This window comes from Rhynchophorus ferrugineus, unplaced genomic scaffold (assembly GCF_030347505.1).
Source record: "Rhynchophorus ferrugineus isolate W39M unplaced genomic scaffold, kcgeb_rfMv2 rfM10, whole genome shotgun sequence".
Taxonomy (NCBI): Eukaryota; Metazoa; Arthropoda; class Insecta; order Coleoptera; family Curculionidae; genus Rhynchophorus; species Rhynchophorus ferrugineus.
In genome coordinates this window covers 10996109-11015967 of record NW_027472589.1, presented here as the reverse complement: position 1 = coordinate 11015967, position 19859 = coordinate 10996109, and the positions used below count along the sequence as shown (strand labels likewise).

The 19859-nt window shown below is 36.3% G+C and overlaps 1 protein-coding gene across 2 annotated transcripts in view; it reads left to right on the top strand.

Annotated features, from left to right (window-relative positions):
- The window catches only part of LOC143204043 (homeobox protein caupolican), a 153004-nt gene that overhangs the window by 109473 nt on the left and 23672 nt on the right, over nt 1–19859 (top strand). For both annotated transcript variants that reach the window (XM_076416467.1, XM_076416468.1), the window contains 2 exons: nt 1628–1963; nt 19654–19772. In XM_076416467.1, coding sequence (XP_076272582.1) covers nt 1628–1963; nt 19654–19772 — 455 coding nt within the window. The remainder of the gene's footprint in view (nt 1–1627; nt 1964–19653; nt 19773–19859) is intronic.

The following is a 19859-nucleotide window of genomic DNA, read 5'->3' as shown; positions in this document are numbered from 1 at the left end:
TCATGAATTTTTTCTGACGTTTAATCATCATACTTTGATGAAACGTTGTGTTGTTGACCATTATTCATATACGAAATTGTCGTAATATTTTGGAATGTGCATCAGTTGACTCAGATGCAGGGACTAAATCTGACAAGTCTTAAAACAGACTGGACATTATTATTTATGATTTTTTAAAAATTACACCGCCTAAATTATCTTTAATGTAATGGACAAATATTCAATTCAAGACAATCAATATTCAGCATGGTCGAGACTTCCATCCAAATCAAAATTGGATATACAGATCACAAAAGCGTGTGGAATTGGTGGGAACCGGTAATAAAATACGGCTATACATAAAAACAAAGTGTTTTCGTCAAAATAATATTTTAGAGCATGATGAACTATGACGTTTAAATGGGTTTTTACCATACGAATTATGAATTGTATAAATTAAAGTCTTTATTATGAAATACTAGTAATTAATCAAAAAAATATTTCGAAAATTCTATGAAATAATTAAGTAGCAATACTAATTTCATTATTTACTTAATTAGATTCATGTTTAATAATTAAAATGAAATATTAAATGAAAAAAACAAAGTTATAGTTTGTTAAGTTTTATAATATAATAGTACATTACAAATACTTTTATTACTTTTTTACATTAGGTCTATTTCAATCTTTCCTAATGACACAAATAGCAAATTCATTCATCTACTAGAAGTTTGTAAACTTTATTGGACTGTTGGATTCTTCAGATGAGATCAATATCTGGGGAATCAGAAACTGGTTTTTCATTATTGGTTAATACGTTGTTTACTTTCAACTTTCAATGTCAATAGAATTCAATTCTGTTTTTTTAACTTCTGATTGTAAGTCATTTGAAATTGGTCCTTGGATTATTGAACTGGTACAATTTCAATTTTAAGGTGCTGAAGTATTACAATCTTTATGCGCTATTGAATTCTTGAAATGAGATCAATATATGGGGAATCAAAAACTGTTTTTCTTATTATTTGTCAATCATTTCTTTACCAAAATATCTGAGTCAGTACAACTTGCCTTTTAACTTTTGGTTGTAAGTTATGTGAGATTGTTGAATTAACATAATACCTTTGATTTATTATTAGATTCTTGAATTCCATTTTTACCTTATAAATATTATGTTTTTCCTACTCCACTGTTACAGGAACAATTAGATTTTACTTCGAACTTAACCATACATTGTTTTAGTGATTGTTTAAAATGATTAATACAAAACATATAGGTGGCTTCATAACAAGAAAATATCATTTTTATATATTATTTTCTGACAAACCAATGTACATCTTTATGTGTTAAATCTACAGTATCATTTAATCATCTATTTTTATAAAATTTCTGACAATATTTCAGTTTCATATCGGAAAAATCTCAGTTTTTTTGAGAATATACACTAATTTTTATGTATCTGCATAGCAATAATATAGAATCCATCGAAATATGGGGACGTGGAAGAACGACGGTGTAGAATTTTGTGTTCCGTGTAGATTTTCATGAATTTTTCAGCTAGAGAAACTTCAAATTTGATATTTCACGTTATAATTAACGGTTTCCTTATCAACGCATTTTTCTAACGGATGGTATGTTTTTTCTGTTTCAGTTATTGGTATCTGGTCAACCAACCACCAACAGCGGGTCGTCCCCGGCATCCGGAGGTGGTTCCCTGAGTCCCGGAGGATCGTCCGGTCTCCCGGGAGCCCTGTCACCCGGCGGGACCTCGTCGACCGGACCGACGCAATGCTGCGAGAGCGGACGTCCCCTGGTAACCGACCCGGTGACCGGACAAAGCGTCTGTTCCTGTCAGTACGATTCCGCTCGCCTGGCCGCCCTACAGTACCCGCGCAGCGTCGGCATGTACGGTACTCCTTACCCCAGCACCGACCAGAACCCCTATCCCAGCATAGGAGTGGAGAGTTCCGCGTTCTACTCGCCTCTGGTAAGTTTTTTCCTCCCGTATCGACCACAGCGCGTTATCTCGTCGTTCAACAGACCTTTTATTACGGTAAACAAAACGTCTTAGTTTGAGTTGGGTTATCACGAGAGCCTGACAGCTTCGAGTGGTGTTTGAGATCGTCTCTATCGGCTCTCGGTCGGAGTGGGTTTTAGTTAATTACGCGTGATGTAGATGTGACAGTCGCTCTCAACACTTTTTTCTGATATAATCCCCCGTTCGGTCGAGATCGGCGGGTTTCGGACGGGGTCGCGTTAATTGAACGCATTACGATTTATTTTCGGTACAATTAAGTCGATTGTTTTATAAATGACGGTAATGACATGTTGTTCTCGACATGCGATGGCCAGAGTAGTACGAACAACAATGACAAAAAAACCGTAAAGCGGGCGACGGAGAAGTGCAAATCGCATGACAGTATTCCGTGCAACGGTCATGTTGCATGGCCACAGAACGAAAAATAATAACGATAATACAGTGTCCTATTGTCGATGAGCAATCATTCCGATAAATTGCCTCTTCTATCAGCGCCATCTACAAATAACCAGTTGGGTTTGTGCAGGTCCTAGTTTTATGGTGGTAGCACGACAGGTATCGCGGTCACACCTAAAAAAATGTGCAAAAATGGTTGTTGTTCTCCATGATGTTCTATATAATTTCGGTATATTCAATATTTCTCAAAATATATTGATTTTGTATTACATAAGAGGTCAATTGAAAAGTCCTCGGTCTACCATAGTAAAACACATTTTTTTTGCAAAATTAGTTTTTTTTTATTCGACATATTTCCCTTCAAGGGTGATACACTGATTATAGCGACCCTCCGACTTTTCGATGCCATTTTTGTAGTACGACTTGTCCTTTGCTTCATAATAGGCCTCAGTTTCGGCGATCACCTCTTCATTCGACGAAAATTTCTTCCCAGCGAGCATTCTTTCGAGTTCTGATAACAGGAAATAGTTGCTGAGGGCCAGATCTGGAGAATACGGTGGTGGATAAGGAAGCAATTCGAAGCCCAATTCATGGATTTTTGACACGGTGCATTGTCTTGGTGAAGCAGCACTTTCTTTTTCTTCAAATGCGACCGTTTTTCGGCGATTTCGTCCTTCAAACAGTCCAATAACACTATGTAATAGTCGCTGTTGATGGTTCTTCCTTTCCCAAAATATAGACGCTATAATCTTCCCAGCCTACTGTTGCGTTTTCCCACGCTTTGGAATGAGTTCATCGTATGCAGTCCACTCAGATGACTATAGATTGGACTTCGAAATGAAATGATGGAGCCAGGTTTCATCCATTGTCACATATCGACGCAAAAACTCGGGTTTGGTCGTGTATGCTATTTCATTCAGTTTCAATTTACGGTCATTCTTAATCATTTTGTGGATTTTTAAAATGTTTTCGTTGATAACAACCTCTCTTGGGCGTCCAGTACGTTCACCGTCTTCGGTGCTCATTTCACCACGTCTAAAATTAGTATAGCATTCCTCGATGGTTGATTTTCCTGGGGTAGTGTCCTGAAACTCGGCATCAAGCCAAGTTTTTGCTTCAACTGTATTGTTTCCCTTCAAAAGCAATATTTTATCAACACGTGAAATTCTTTTTTATCCTTTTTTTCACAATAACAAAAGTTGCTTCACTCAAAATGCTATAATTCATAAACTAATGACCGACAGCTGCCAATTTTTACACACATCTTTTGAGAGTTAAGGCTAACTAAAAACATATGGATTTAATTCTAGTAGCGCGATCTATGTGTCAGGCCGCGGACTTTTCAAATAATCTGTTATTTCCCTCTGAAATTCATGCTCTGCTTTTTTAGTAAAATTTTTTCTTGCATTTGTTCACCAAGATAAACATAGCAGTCACACACATTTTAGAGCCTTTAATAATTTGCAACAACGCTATTGATTCCAGGGGTTGCCATTTATATTTCGGGATTCGAGTTCATTTATTAATATGAAGTAGTCTTATTGCTTTCCGAATTTTGGATTAATTTCCAGCAATACTTTTGCCCCATTGTGATAGATTCTCCAATCACACGATGTGTGGCAGGATCTTGCAGAATGTCCTCTTCTACAGTTTCGATATCTCTTGAAAAGATATTGATTTTGGATAACGAAATCCTTGTCAAGCTGTTCCAGCAGTGATGTCAGCAAATTATGGATATACACTAATGCATAAGCTATTTGAGAAATTATTTGTTTTACAACAACGCTATACTAGGGTTGCCTTTTATATTTTGGGATTCGAATGGTTTACTTTGATAAATCCTTCATGATTTATATGTATTTTTGGAGAATTTCATATGTTACAGTATAGTGATAGATTCTCCAATCGCAAGGTATGTTTCAGTTGCTTGCATTACGTTTTCACTTTTTTTCAAATGTTGAATGCCTGGTGTTTGAAAAAAAAAACAATACAAGGGTTGTCTTTTATGTTTGGGGGATTCGGCCTATTCTATTTTATGTATTTTGGATGCGTTTGAATCAATATTGTGTGGTGTAGTGATTATCTAGTCGCATGATACGTTGCAGGATCTTGTAGCACATCATTAATTTTTTTCAAACACCGAATGATTGATGTTTGAAAAAAAAACAATACAAGGGTTGCCTTTTATATTTCGGAATTTGAATGGTTTACTAATTTGACAAATTGGTTGGTTTTATGAATGTTCTCTATCAATTCTTTAATCGCACTATCCGTTACAGAATATTGCGGCTTGTAGCATTAATCTTTCTCTAAAAAACATTGATTTCGAATAAGGTATATTCTTTAGTAAGAATGCACAGTAATGCCGGAAGTTATTTCATGTCGCAAAACAGTTTATTTATACTGTCTGCAAAAATGAATTTTTTTCTTTTTCATCCTTATGTATATTGTATTTTTTCACTCTACATTATTACGTAAGATTAATATTGATGCAATTGCAGCCTGATATAAACAAACATTTTTAACAATTATGTTTCGAGTATGATGCTTGACGCCACACCACCATAAACCGAAAACAAATGGTAAAAACCGAGAAAATTAAATGAAATTCGCGGTGCGTGAACAGCGGAGGGCCGTCAGCCGTGAAGCCGTCCATTCTCGTCGGCCATTTTGAACGGAATGTCATTTTCTACCGGCGTCACTTGGTCAGCAACGGTCCCAAAACGGCGTATTAGCCGGGGAGACCGTTGAAATTGCATTTTCGTCGGGGAATCAATCGTCCGCTAGGTATTGTCTTCGGATGGGACGCGCGGCATCGGGATCCGTCATGTTACATGGTAATTGACGTTGTTTTCTGCCCACAATTATGTGCTGAGTAGGCTTAAAAATTAGAATTGTCTCGTCGCGGCATCGTTGCGGTACCGTGGTACGACGAATTTGAATAAAATCCCAATAAATTTATGATTATACTAGCATACTATTTTGTTTCCGAGTTTCTCCACCATTTTATCATAATCGATAAATCATCATACAACGTACGTTATACGGGGAAGCATTCTACTGTTCGTGGTAGTGTGAATAAATTTACACCAATTGCCCAAACACGACTCAGACCAATTAATGATTATACTGGCATACTATTTTGTTACTGAGTTCCTCCACCATTTTATCATAATGGAGATATAATCATGCAACGTCCGTTATACAGCGAAGCACTCTGCTGTTAGCGGTAGTGTAAATAAATTTGCACCAATTGCCCAAACACGACTGAGACATCGGTTTCGCCGTGCTTGCGGTCGTTAAAAATAATTAAAAATTATCATTTTCGATGCTTAATACCGAACCTGACAACTCGCGGCACCTGGTGCCGTGCACGCAACACTTCTTGGCACGTTTGCGGTCAAATTAAAACGTACGATAAGAAGACGTAAAAGGTATTCGGAGTGGTCTCGTAAAAATGTGTTTGTGCGCGTAGTTTTTTCGAGCAATTTGTCTTTAATCCATATTAGTTACGCTAATACTCGGGTGACATTTTACTCAGGGAATATCGCGGTAAACACGCATACGCCAGTCTCACTATATTCGAGTGATTTACAGGCGGTCACTTAATTAAATTTTTGCATACAAAATGAAGCGTTAAAACCATATCGGACCGTATAATGGAGTTGGATTTATAGAATTAAAAGTGCCTCAATGGTTTTAAATTAAATTAAAGAGCTTTGAACAAGACGGTATTCCTCATAGTTCGCCAGTATATAATTTTGTCCTTCTATTATTGATTTTTTAATTATATAACTATTTTACTTTGAGATGTTGGTGGCTATTACTGAAAATTAGGAGGTGTAGAAGATATAGCACTATATTAGTGACTTGTCCAACTATTCATTCTCTATAATCTATGATCTCTATAATCAGTAGTTAGTTAATATTTCTTATTAGACACTTTTTCCATATCAAAGAAGTGGAATTCCACATTTTCCATTCCAAATTAGTAATAAACTCACTTTTGTTTGCTGGTTTAGCTTCTATTCAAACTGAATAATCAGATTTATAATCTACTAGATCCCAAAGTTTCCTTTCTATTTTCCAATCGTTTTTTTTTTGTTGATATTTATGCATTGTATTTCAGTGTTATTTTTTATGGTAAAAAGGTTTTGAATATTGTGGAAATTTATACTGAAATGGTGGAAAAAGTTTTATTTATAATCTCTAGAGCCACCTCAACAGATACAATAAGCAACATTTTAGGTGAAGGTCTGTTGTTTAAAGAGCTGTGTCCGCGAAGGTCTTCCATATGTATTTACTAACAGTGAACCAAAAATACGATTTCGCCAGCAACATCTGGAGTGTTATAGTAAAGGTAAGAAGACTCTGCGGCTGTGTCAACCTCGGTTCTTTGGGATTTAAAATCAATTAAGTTTGTGGATTATCTCCAGGCTATTTACCAAAACTCATATACAAACAGCTTCATAAACTGGCTTTTTTCATTCTGGCTTTTATTACTGAAAAAATCAGTCGTAGAAAACGATTTTCATTAAACAATAATTTCATGTTCATCATCAAAGAGGTAATAGCTGCCCTAGACTATACTAAGGGGTATTTTGCAAATTCCATTGCTATAAATATCTGTATATAACACCATATAATCGATTTAAATGTCTAATAAATACTTTAATTACTTATCTAAATCTGAAAAAAATAATGCAATCAATAAAAAGTCGCTCTCTTGAAATCAGACATCTAACATACACCGTTAGAACAACATGCGAAACGTATAAATCATCGAAAACAACATTTTTAATAACTCGAACGAGTCTAATCGATTTGTAAAACATTTTCGAATAATCGATAACGTTTCTCTATAAATAATTCAATGAGAACGTCCGAGTTTTTCCCACCCAACCCACCGGGACACTGAATCGAAATCAACGGACGTTATTCCGTTGTCACCGGTCACCGAATCCGGGCGATACGGCGTGTCCGAGTCGTTGATAAACTGGTTTCTGGACGGGAAGAGACGCGCTACACGATTTATGACATGTTAATGGATTTAATTATTGTTTTTTGGGTTTGTTTGTGATGCGATTGGGTGTTTCGGTATCGGGACGGAGAGCGGCTAGAGATTCGGATTGAAATCGTGGGGAAACGTGACGCGAAATCGCGACTTATCCACCTTCTTGCGTTCGGGATTCGGGCGCGGGCCTCAGCGCCATCTTGCGGCGAGGAAATGCGAAATGTATTCGTGGACGGTGAATGGGAAGTAACGGGTTCGGTGAGATTCTTGGCGCGTGGGAAACTGAACGGTCAGTCGCAGCATCGAGCTCTCTTGTTATTGTTAACATTAATATTTATCTGCATACCGAATCGGCCTAAAACTGACATTGATCCATCAATTTTTTTATCTTACCGATTAGTACAGACATATGTAGATCGTTGACCACTTTATTTCATTATGATCTTCAACTGTTCTTATCTTTATAAAGTACTCACCAGCAAATACGAGCCTTGCATTCATTTATATTGCTTTATCTTGTTTCAAGCTTCACATATTTTCTTATGTTTAAGCATCAATGATTTAACATCATCAATATTATATATGTTGTACCATCTAGCCTTTTATTATATGTAGTTTCAGCAATTTTTGATATGTCTAATCCTTGTGTAGGTAATCTTGAATATATATATATATATATATATATATATATATATATATATATATATATATATATATACATGTATATAATATGCTTTGTATCCATATATACTCGCGATTACTGCATCATCACGCACAGCAATCTATAGAAAAATATTATCGTTATATATCGTTCCGAACCTTCGATGTTGAAATATGGCGTCTGGCGACCAATAAAAATCACCCCGAAAACAAAAAAGAATCGGCCGGATGACGGCCCCGGAGAAAAAAAAAGAACGCCCGGAAAATCCCTTTTGGTATTCATTCTTTCGGCCTCCGTATATTGGAAAATCTTTCTTCCATATTTTTGACAGGTATGATTTAAAGGGCGACATTTTATTTTGAGTGCATTTCGGTTCCCCCCATCGGTCCACCCCCGTCGCCTAGCCGTATCCGATCCAGAGTCGTGCTTTTTTATTTGCCCTTTTCGAAAGGCCTATTCGATTGTAGACTTTTTTCGCAGATAATTCGAGAAAAAGTAAGAGTGTCCTTTTGTGTGTAATTTTCAAGGAAATGGAAAAATTTATTCAAAGTATTTAACCGTTTGATTCTATACGTCTTACCCATATTTCAGGCAATTTATGGATGCTATCCTAAAAAAAACTGTTTGTCCTTTGAGCAAAACTATTCATCTAGCTATTTTCTAACTTCTTGGAAATTGGCGAAGTGCTGCTCGCAAGCACGTGTCCCACTAACACGAAAAGTTGATAGTCGGGCGGAGCAAGGTCTGGAGTGTACGGCTGGTACGATACTATATCTCATCCAAGAGGTTTTTAAGTTTTGTTTTATAAGATAGCGCGTTATTCTGCTATAAAATCACTTTACCATGTCTTCAGACCAATTTTGGACGTTTTTAGATCAATGCATGCTTCAAATTGATCATTTGTTGTCGGTAATCATTAGTGTTAACTGTTTCATCAGGTTTCAATAGTTCGTAATACACCAAACACTCTGGTTTGACCACGATTTTACCGTTCAATTCTCACTCAATCGGCCGGCTTCGCCAGGTGATTTTTCCACAATTTTTCACACTTAAGGTTTTCAGACCACTTCCATGGATAGGAACATATTCTCTAAAAGCTTCTCTAGTTTTTTCAGTGTGACTTATTATGACTGATTAGCTTGTTTTAATTATTAATTCCTTCTTCATTTGCTCTTAATTGAATGTAACTCAGTTACACATCTTTGTCACTATTTTGATTTAAATCAATTAAAAACAAAACCGTTTATCGATCTGTCTGTCTGTTATATTATGCGCGTACATACATTTCAGCGATTCATATTTATTTATATGGATTCGTGATAATATTTAAAGCCAATTACAAACTTATCAATCAACATGTATAATCATTATGTACAACAACTTGTTAAACTTGGGATTTTAATTTCTAATAGGATTTTTATTATATTGTTTTTATAGCTTTCTGTCATATTTGTGCGTGTACTCTCTCAGTATTGTACAAGTAAGTTTATTTTAAACAATGACAATGTGACTAAAGGAATGGAATAATGATCCCAAATATATTTAATCGTATTTTAATATACGGAAAGTAACAATGACCTAATATAACAAAAGTAAATGGTCTATTTCTATTGCAACATGTGCTTAGTAATTCTTTCAACCATGTCATAAGTAAGACGGGGCAGTATACATATTTCTTTTCGAACTCTCTTTGGAAAACAAAAAGGAAAGACTTTCACATTTTCATTTTCATGGTGCAAAGTTATTTTTATATTTTATATATTTGCCTGAATTGTAAAGAGAAATGGAGTAATGATCACTAAATATTTGTATCGCATCTTATCAATCAATCTTTATCAACTATTTAACCAACGCAGTGTTTTTAATTGCAATAATAATTTTATTTATCGTTAATAAGGAATGTTTTATTATTAAGAATATTATGATTCGTTGAAACTTGAATGAAAAAAGTTTTAACATATATATTACATATAAAGCAATAATTAGCATAAATTCGGCACACTATATCCAAGGTCGCAGCTACGACGCCAAAGCCAGAACGTTAAAAATCAGTCGAATGAAATTGTAAGTCGGAAAATGGTAAAAAGTAGTTATATCAGTAGAATCGAAAATAACGACAAAAACTGTAGATAGTAAAATGTAGTCAGTTACTGAACAATCGATAGTTCCCAACGTTACTCTATACCTTGCGATCTCACTATATGCACAGCAAGACATTATAGACATGTTGGTTGGCGCAGTGGGAAAGGCAACAGGACGGTCCAGCTATTGTTGCGATAGTTGCGGGTTCGAATCCTGCTGGGGCATGGTTGTAAATTTATGTTTGTGATTGAACTTTGAGGTACTTCTGTGCAAAATCCAACAAGGAAAATGGTTCCAATCACGCCAGTAAAGGCTGGGTAAAACAGGATGTCTTCTGGGATGATTTCTAACTTGGTCACTCGCCAGTTCGTAGGCTTAATGCCGAGGACCATGGTTCGGAACCCAAGTTAAACTGTAGGTAGTTCAGATAAACCCTCGTTGGCAAAATATATATTTAAAATATATATCTAAAAGCTCTTTTTACGATCTTTTGGAGCAACTGGGTAAAAAGTCGTCAAAATGATCCCTGGTTAGGAAACCGTATAATTTTTTTCCTAATAACACCATTAATAGACGATAATTGAGCCCCCAAAACTATACGAAATCATTTCCACAGTCACCCCATATTTCTATTGAGTTACGGCACTGGGAACACATTCACCCTCCTCAACGTTAGGCGAAAAAAAGAGCAGCCCATGATGTATATTTATTTGGCCAGAGTAAATCTTTTTGTGCGAAAGAGCCAAGAGGGTAGAAACCGTTCTCCTGGGGTGACTCGAAGAAGATGGATGACACCTAGCCGTCGAGAAATATAAGCCACAAGAACCTTCTGTCCGGAGAAGGGAGAAAAAATCTCCCCGGCGGTCTACTCTGGGATTTTTATATTAAAAAAAAAATATTTCGACGCGCGCCTACGGGAGCAGTCTGCGGACCGATATTGCTTTTTAATTAATTTGTCGAATAAACAGATAACGGTGGATTTCGGGGAGATAACGTTTTGGAGTGGCCGACATGTTCAAATTGGAATGTTTTTCGGAAATTTGTGTTTTACAAGAATACTTATTAGTCGATTGGAGTGGTGCTAATAGTTTAAGATGGATCTCTTCTGATAAAAAGCATTAATGTCGAACGAAAAAATTGATCGTGGAAACTAGAGAAGATCGATTGGGTTTTGCAAATGTGATGTTTTTTTTACGTTGCCTTGTTTTCTGAGCACTTGAGATTTCGATATTAATATTCTAGTTTCATTCGGGTTTCTTATTCTTATATAAATTATTGTTCATTTCTTTGTTTTACTCTATGTATTGCTGTAGAAAACAGCGTATAAAAAACATAAAAAATAAAATACTAGCAATTTGGAAGTCTTGAAGAAATTCCTCTTTGATATATTCAAATATTGATGCCAACGTTTGATTTTAGTCTTCGAAACAGTTGTGAATTCGTCTAAAATCATGAATCAAATTAGCGAGATGTTCCCAAAGATATTTTATTGGGTTTAGGGAATCAGTCTATAATGTCTGACAGGGCTAAATCGGGCAAATAAACCGGTCATGAGACCTAAGCGATTTCTTTTTGATCACTATTTCATCTTCATTAAATATTGATATTGGAATTGGATCCGGTCCAACTTTTTTTCAACTAATTCGTAGAGTTTAATCTGTTTAATCTTTAGGGCTTATTTCATTTTATGGCAAACATTATTAAAGATGTTCCTCCCAGTTGAACCCATTCCGCTTCCGTTAAGTATTCTCATCGACGTTTTAACCATATTTACAGGAATCCTCTTTTCAATCTTGTGATTTTTTCTTTCCATATAGTTTTGTTTATTGATAGATATATAATCTCTTTCCTCTATCTGGCCTGACGGTTTCTTCCCTCTCCTTTCAGGGATTCGTTTTATTTGTAGTTTTATATTATCCAATGTCTTTAGCTTTCACAATTATCGTCGATCCTATTGAAGCTTCATCACTGCAAGTAACTCGTTCAATGTTCTGATGCACTCCGACTTTGTATCTAAATAATGCTGAATCTGATTAGTTCACCACTGTCAGTTATTGGTTATTTAAGTATTATTTAGAACAATGTTGCTCTACTCTCAGTATCTTGCGTTTTATTTACTTATAATTTATTATCGCTTGGCTTGTTCGGGACTGAATTCCGATATAATTTGCTCAAATTTAAGTTCTTTTTTGCATTAGATAAGGATACCTAGGAAGTAATTAGCATTAGATGTTATACTTTCATCAACAAACAAGCATATATATATATATATATATATATATATATATATATATATATATATACACTTAAGCTAAAGTTGATAGGAATGCTTATATACTATACAAGTTCATGTAATTTAGTTGCTTTTAATTTTTTGATTTCCTCGGTGTTGTCCAGTAGTTGTGTTGCATTGACGTTTCTGTGGATTTCATATTTTAAGATGGAATTTTGGATAAGATCGTAAATGATTTTACAGAGAGAGCCTGACCTACCGATAAGTCTTGTTAAGTAATCGAAAAACTTTGTTTTGCCATCGTTGGATTACTAGTCCGCCTGATGTATTAGTACAACCCCATAAGGTCAAAATCTCTTTGATTCTAGGTAAATGGGCTTCACCATAAGTCCAACGAGGATTTATAATTGATGTATAATCCAATCTCTTTAATCCTACAGGACAGGTTGCGAGTATTTTCGGACTAAACAGTACAGTTTCCGATTCTGAGCCTGACCTGCTCTGCTTTGTGTCTAATAAGATGATATTCAATATCCAATATAAAATCTATCTCAACGTAGTGGAATTTTTGATCGAAAACATATACTGATTACGTAAAAGTAACTGAAAAAATTCATCTGTCGATGAACTTGGATAATTCGTCAAATATTATCGTACACACACAAATCGACAGCGCACAGACTGTTGAGGATCTAGTTGTAATCTTGGCAGTCCGCTGTCAATGTCGGGTTGACGATCAAACGCCCCGCCATTTTGACGTTGATACGGATAAACTGAGAGTACGATCGGGTGTTTGTTGTCGATAGCTGCGAGCCGACAATCGAGTCAATCACGGTACCAGATAAGAGAATAAACAACGATAATGCGGGTATATCGATAAGGGCGGCGCTTTTGACTCGGGACACTTCCAGCTGACTGAGAGGCTCCTTGAGTCAATATTTGATCGTTCGACTTCAGATCAGTGATTCAGCATTCGGAGATGGGACCTCGAAACGTTGGATCCGTTTATGTGCCGTAGGGATGTCGGCCGAGGAAAATGATATCGATATATCGGCGAACAAAATAAGAGATCACGCGAAATGCGCTTGATATAGGAGGGTGAGAAATCTCAAAACAAAAGTCCGGTACGCTCGTTAAAACCCTATATTACCCTACGAAACAAGATCTAGACTCTCCTTCGAAAAATTTTAGGTTTTTAATTACGATATCGTTCATTTACAACTATCGATACCTCTTATATAAAAATATCGATATTTTTTCGGCATTCTTACTGTGCAGTACTACTTTTCGAACGTAAATGGGTCTCGTTATTTTTTTTGTTGTTGACAGAAAATAGTGCGTGTTTACTCGCTTCCAATATCGTTGTAATTTTATTCATGGTCATTGTTGTAGCGGCATTTTAGTTTTCGAAAATAGGTCTCCTTGTTTCTTTTCTAGTGTTTTGTTCTATACGGTGTATATACAAAATAATACGAAGATCATGCAACATAGTACAAATCTTATTGCATGTTGATAACGTTGCTTGCGTGTAAATACTGAGATGCGTATGTATTGATCAGTTTACATGCTAAGTCTGCTTATATTAATGCCTTATGCTTGTTCTGCGACGGTTTAAACAAACTCTGAATGAATGCTTCACGAGTGGTAAGAGAAATAACGGGCGAAACCCAACATTATCGTTATTAACTGTATTTTTTCCCTTCAAAAGCAATAAACTAAAAAACATATGGATTTAATTCTAGTAGCGCCATCTATTTATCAGTCCAGGAACTTTTCTGACTCCATAAGCATTTCCCAAAGTGTGTCTCTTCCGAGTGTGTTTCTCTTCGCAAAACCCTCAAAAATTAATTCACAGTATTTATATTCGTAAGAAAGGTGCCGTAACAAATGTTTGAAATGCGTTACGCCACTGTGCGGACCTTTTAACACACGCCAAGAACGTATCGAACGCTCCGCAGGAATCTTACTGTTTTTCTCGGGCCGTCCGCGCAGATCTCATAACTCTGCGGAGCCAATCCGCGAGAATGCTGCGCGTTTTTGTACACTTATCGCGACCTAATGCAAATAGACGAACGCCGAAGATTGATACGCGCGAAGTTACGTCCACGTTTTTTCGAAATGTCCCCGACGGAGACATTTAAAAGGACATTGAGGCGCGAGATACGGAAAACAAAACCGAAGTGGTTCTTAACCACGGAGATAAAGCCTTTTGTGCGACACCGTACCGATATGGGATTTTTCCTGGGCGCGTAGGACTGTTGGAAAGCTGAAATTTAATCGACCGGTTTAATAGATAACGCATCGACAGCTTTAAACATCGAGTGGGCCGGTTGTCAATGTACAATTGCCGATCGCTTGACCAACAATTCATAAAGTAAAGCTCGGTCCCGCGTGGGACACCAATACCGTGTAATTGTGTCCCGTACGCTTGTTTGCGTTCAACAAATTACCGTGTAGGGTATTGATTCTTGGATCGGAAACGCCACGGGGGCGCCCCCATGCAACCGTCGACTCTTGTCCTGACCGGCCGCCATCTTTTTTATTAGTCAACCTAACACCGTCGTGTCGTATATCAACTCAAACAACTTCCGCACGGCCAATCCGATTCACCATCGTTGGTTCGCGTCGGACGCTCCGGCATCGAGATCAACCGAAACCACAATTGATGCGCCACTGTAATCGGACGGAATAATGAATAACTGGACCTAATTATACATCGACGAAAAACTCAATGCACGAGGAAACTACATATCCAAACAGCGGAATGTCGGGACCGCATACCTGCAAAGAGAAGTGCGCTTTTTAGCCGTCGACACTCTGTATATGGCGCGGCATATTTTGGCAGCTTTTTGTCGTCGCTTGTTTTGTGTTTCTGTGTCTCGCCCAACGAGCGGACACGCATCTCGCCCGACCAACTGTAAATTGATTAATTGATTTCTCAAGATGATTAGTCGGTTTTCGTTAATTTCAAGTCACGTCGATTCTTCACCGTACGATTTTGAAGAAGGTAATTGATAACGAGGATAACTAACGATTCCATTAATCGCTTCATTTTGTACGAATGTGTCGGTCGTATCGGTCATCCGACACACTATTGACTCTCTCGATCGGCTTTCAACTGTCGCTGTACATCATCGAGACCAAAAACATTGTTTGCGGGCAGTACCGCATAAGTTATTCCTCCTTCCACATATTGAAATTTTAAATTAAGTATTGTTGTACTTACCTGGGTAGAATGAGTTACTTCAGCATTACCCAGCATCTAGAGAATGAATGTTAATTAATTTAGTGAAGGCGAATCAGTGTAGGAAATACATCAGTATATATTACATCTATATTGCTGTTATTTAGTGATTTTTCATATTTTAATGCGAAATATTAGATAATCTAGTAGATCCGTTTGATTTTGAGTTTATTATGAAGTTCTTCATTGGTTACATAACGATAAGCATTAGTAGTTGAGGTTACTAGCCAGTTTGATGTTTTAGTTCAAGACCGTATTTGTCATTTTAATTGACTGATAAGGCAGTACAGTTTTTTGAGTACAATCTGGTCAACTTTTTGTCTAACTTAATGTTTTCAATTTAATCTATCATCGAAATCGATGGCGAGGTATTTCGCTGAATCTGTTTGAGGAATTGGGCACCCCTCGAGAGATATAATTATGTTAAATATAGCTGGTAAGATGCATCTTTCAGTCTCTAGTCCATTTGTGGGTCTTCATGAATACCACTTGTACTTTTCCTATAGTTCTAGGCGGAGATATACCATAATGACTTTTGTCGTTAGGATATTAACTGTATAGAGTAGATACATGAGTGGTAGTACGGCCGAAATATGTTTAAATGCCGAGAAAACGGAAAACTCTAAATTTTCGTTCCAAAAGCTACGACTACGTCTATTGACAATAGTAGGCTTTCACTTGATCGATTGTTGAATGGTGATAATAGTTGAAATAATTGTTGAATAGTGATAATAAAGTCATTGCAGTAGACATTACTTTGTAGTTAGACTGTTGTTCACTTGTTTAACACTAATATTGGAAGATTCATAGGTGAATAATCCAATGCATGACCAGGAAATCAAATAAATTAATGAAATTTGTAAAAATATAATTAAGTTATTTTAGGTTGTTTCTTGTTGTTTTTTGGGTGACAAACATTTTTCAACTTATTTCTAATAGATGACTGAATATGGCATAAGAATGAAATAAAAATATACACCTACACCACATAGTGAAACAAAAGGTGTTTTTGATTATAATATATATAGTGAGAGATAAAGCCACTTTACGTTTAATTGTTTCTTGATAAAATCGTGTTCCTCCTGAGCTTTGGTTTTTTTTTCAATTAATAAAGCTTGATCGTATTCCTCTCATCGGATGGTGTTGTAAATAAACTAAAATTGATTGGCCAGAGATTTGTCTCGATAAAATTAAACACGTACCGTGGACACAGTATCAAAAAATAATAAATATTTACTATGCGGCTGGGATATTTCAAATCATTAACTATCGATGGAAATAAATTGAAACGGCGACGGTAAAAGCCGTCCCGGTCCCAAATATTTAATTGAAACGTGCATTTTTTATCGGCGACCGATGACGAGAGAGAGAGAGAACGAGAGAAAAAACAACAACAAACAACATAACAACACGGGATCGTTTCACACCTCGGAACTCGGCGATAAATATACGAACAGTAAAATCGGACATTCAGATCGGACACTAGAATTTTAAATAAAGCAGCAATAAAAAGCGCATACGGCATATAAAGCCTTTAGTACAATAATAAAAAGGAGCATAAAATCTTCGGCTGTTATTTTCGCCAGAGCCCGTTCGCTCATTCGCCGGTTCTGGTGCGCGTTGGCGATTATTTATTCTCCCCCGGGACGCTTTCGACTCTTTTGTTTCTTCTACAAATCAATTAGACACGTCGCTTTTGTTTTTCTCGACGACACAACTGAATATCGATAAATTAACGATGCTAAATTCAATGAAAAACGAAACAGTTGAACGTCTCGTCTCGTCTAACTTCCAACCATTCATAAATTTATGGTATTAACTGCTCATTTCCTCAAGATTATTTTTGTCTATTAGGCCTTAAAATTAATTTTAAAGGATTTTTTTTTGAAATTTAAAGCTGCTAAAATGTATTTTATTCAAAGTATTATCCACTGATAGCCGCTGCTTTTCCTATCTTTCCCATCAAGGCGAAATCTTTCGTGTATTCATTTGATTTCGAGGTCATCGTACATCTCCGTTGGTTACGTAGCGATAAGCATTGATAATTAATCGTAGAACTTTGTTTTGGGTACGCTGCAACCCCGTATTTACACTCACGGCTCATATGTAGAACAATCAGAAGGAGCAAAAAGTTAAAATCACCACTTCCAAAACGCTGAAATCAGTATTCACGTCTTGAAAACGACGGAGCATGGTTACCATAAGTCTCACACAGTATACCAGGGCCTTCAGCAGCAGCCTTTTTCATCATATTGGAATTTACTCGGTACAAATTTCAGACAGTCTGAACAACGTACTGAAAAAGGGTTTGAAAAGGTTTCAACACGTATTGAAAAGTGAAGCTTCAACATAAAGTTAGTTCCAAATGCAACTGATGTGATTGTACACCATCCCTTAAAATTAATTAATAGGTCTGATATGTTATACTTGAAAGAAAACTGCTGAAGAAACAGTACCATTTTACCAATATATCAAAAATTAATTCAAGAGTATGTCTTCTTTCTTTCTTACTTGGTAAAATACAGAATAAAAACACGTCAGTATTGTTTGTTTCATTATTCATTCCCATTTTACATCATGTTAGAGAAAAAGCAAAACACATCAGAACCAAAATAAAACAAATATACTGGTTAGTCGAAAGACAATCTCAACTTGATCTAAAATCAAAGAGGTTGTTTTATAAAACGATCATAAAGCCAATTTGGACCTATGAGATGCAAATATGGGGTTGCACTACAAATTCAAATGAGCTAGTCATCCAACGCTGTCACAACATGTTTCTTCGATTGATTACCAATGCCTATCGCTACGTAGCCAACGAAGAACTTCACGATGACCTGCAAATCAAATGGATTTGCGAAATTATCTAAGATTTCGCCTTGAAACACGAAATAAGATTACTAAATCGTACTAACGTGGAAGCAATACAACTGCTGGACAGCGCGCAGGATGTCAGGGGATTGAAGCGAACAAAACCATACGAACTTATATAAGGTGTATACCTTTTGTGTAAACTATAGCTTGAGTTATTATAATTTTATAATTGAGGAATACATATTGATGTATTTTCTCGCACTCGTCTTGCTGGTAAATTAATCCAAGTACAAATGAAATGTAATAAATTAATTTATAATTAAGATTGTACTAAGCGTATCTAATAATGACGTTATCAATAAAAAATCCCATTTTTAGAGATGGATATCCTTTATGACCATTTTGTCTGGTTGCAGCCTTTTATTTAGTATGCAGTTTACCCCTGTCGATGATCTCTTGCTTTTATGAACCTTTCTTCAAATAAGTGTATGCTCATTATTCATTTTATTAAGGTCATATGCTTTCTTTAATTTAGCGCTATCTTAACTTAATTCGTTCATATTCTTTTTCTAGTTCTTCCATATTTTTCTGATCTTTCCGGCTTGTAATATTTTGTCTCTTTTGCCTGGTTGAATTCCTCAATTAGGTGCAATTTTCATTTAATGAATTTAATTAATATATATTATATATATTCAGCCATAGTATTTGTTTATTTTCTTGTCAGCTATATGAGGTACTATTGGCTTTGAAGGGCTGTCGTTTTGCAAGAGAACATGATGAGTAAAAAACTCCCTAAAAAAGATTACCCCAAAAAAACGAAGGGTTTTGGTCATTGAAGTGTTGGTAAAATATAATGGGTTGTAGTCTAAAGGGTATGTGAATCAACATGTGAATAATGTTAATAAATTAATCATTTTTGAAATAAAAATTCTCTAAATTCTTAACACATAAAAATATTATCTTGACCTGAAAACCGTCGACCATACGTAAAATAATTTTTGTAAATGTTATTGCGAGTCTCTCTGTGACCGCTAGTCACTCAGTTACATTCTGGACTTGTCACCTGTCAAGTTCCATCTTCGATCAGCGCACGCGAACTGGTTTTCTGTGATGTGAAACCCGCTGAACAAATAACGGTGGTTCCTTTTTCAGCCGTCCCTCGATTCTAATGCACATATTTTGTTTCCTCTTGCAGAGCAACCCGTACAGTCTGAAGGACGCCAGTGGGGCGGCGGATATGTCAGCGTGGACCAGCGCAGGACTACAACCAACGACAGGATATTATCCGTACGATCCTGCTCTGGCTGCTTATGGGTAAGTCATCTCGATATTTTGATGGTAATAGGAGTGTTATTTATACATTGTTGAGAAGATAACTGGACCGTGATAAAAAAGTTTGTT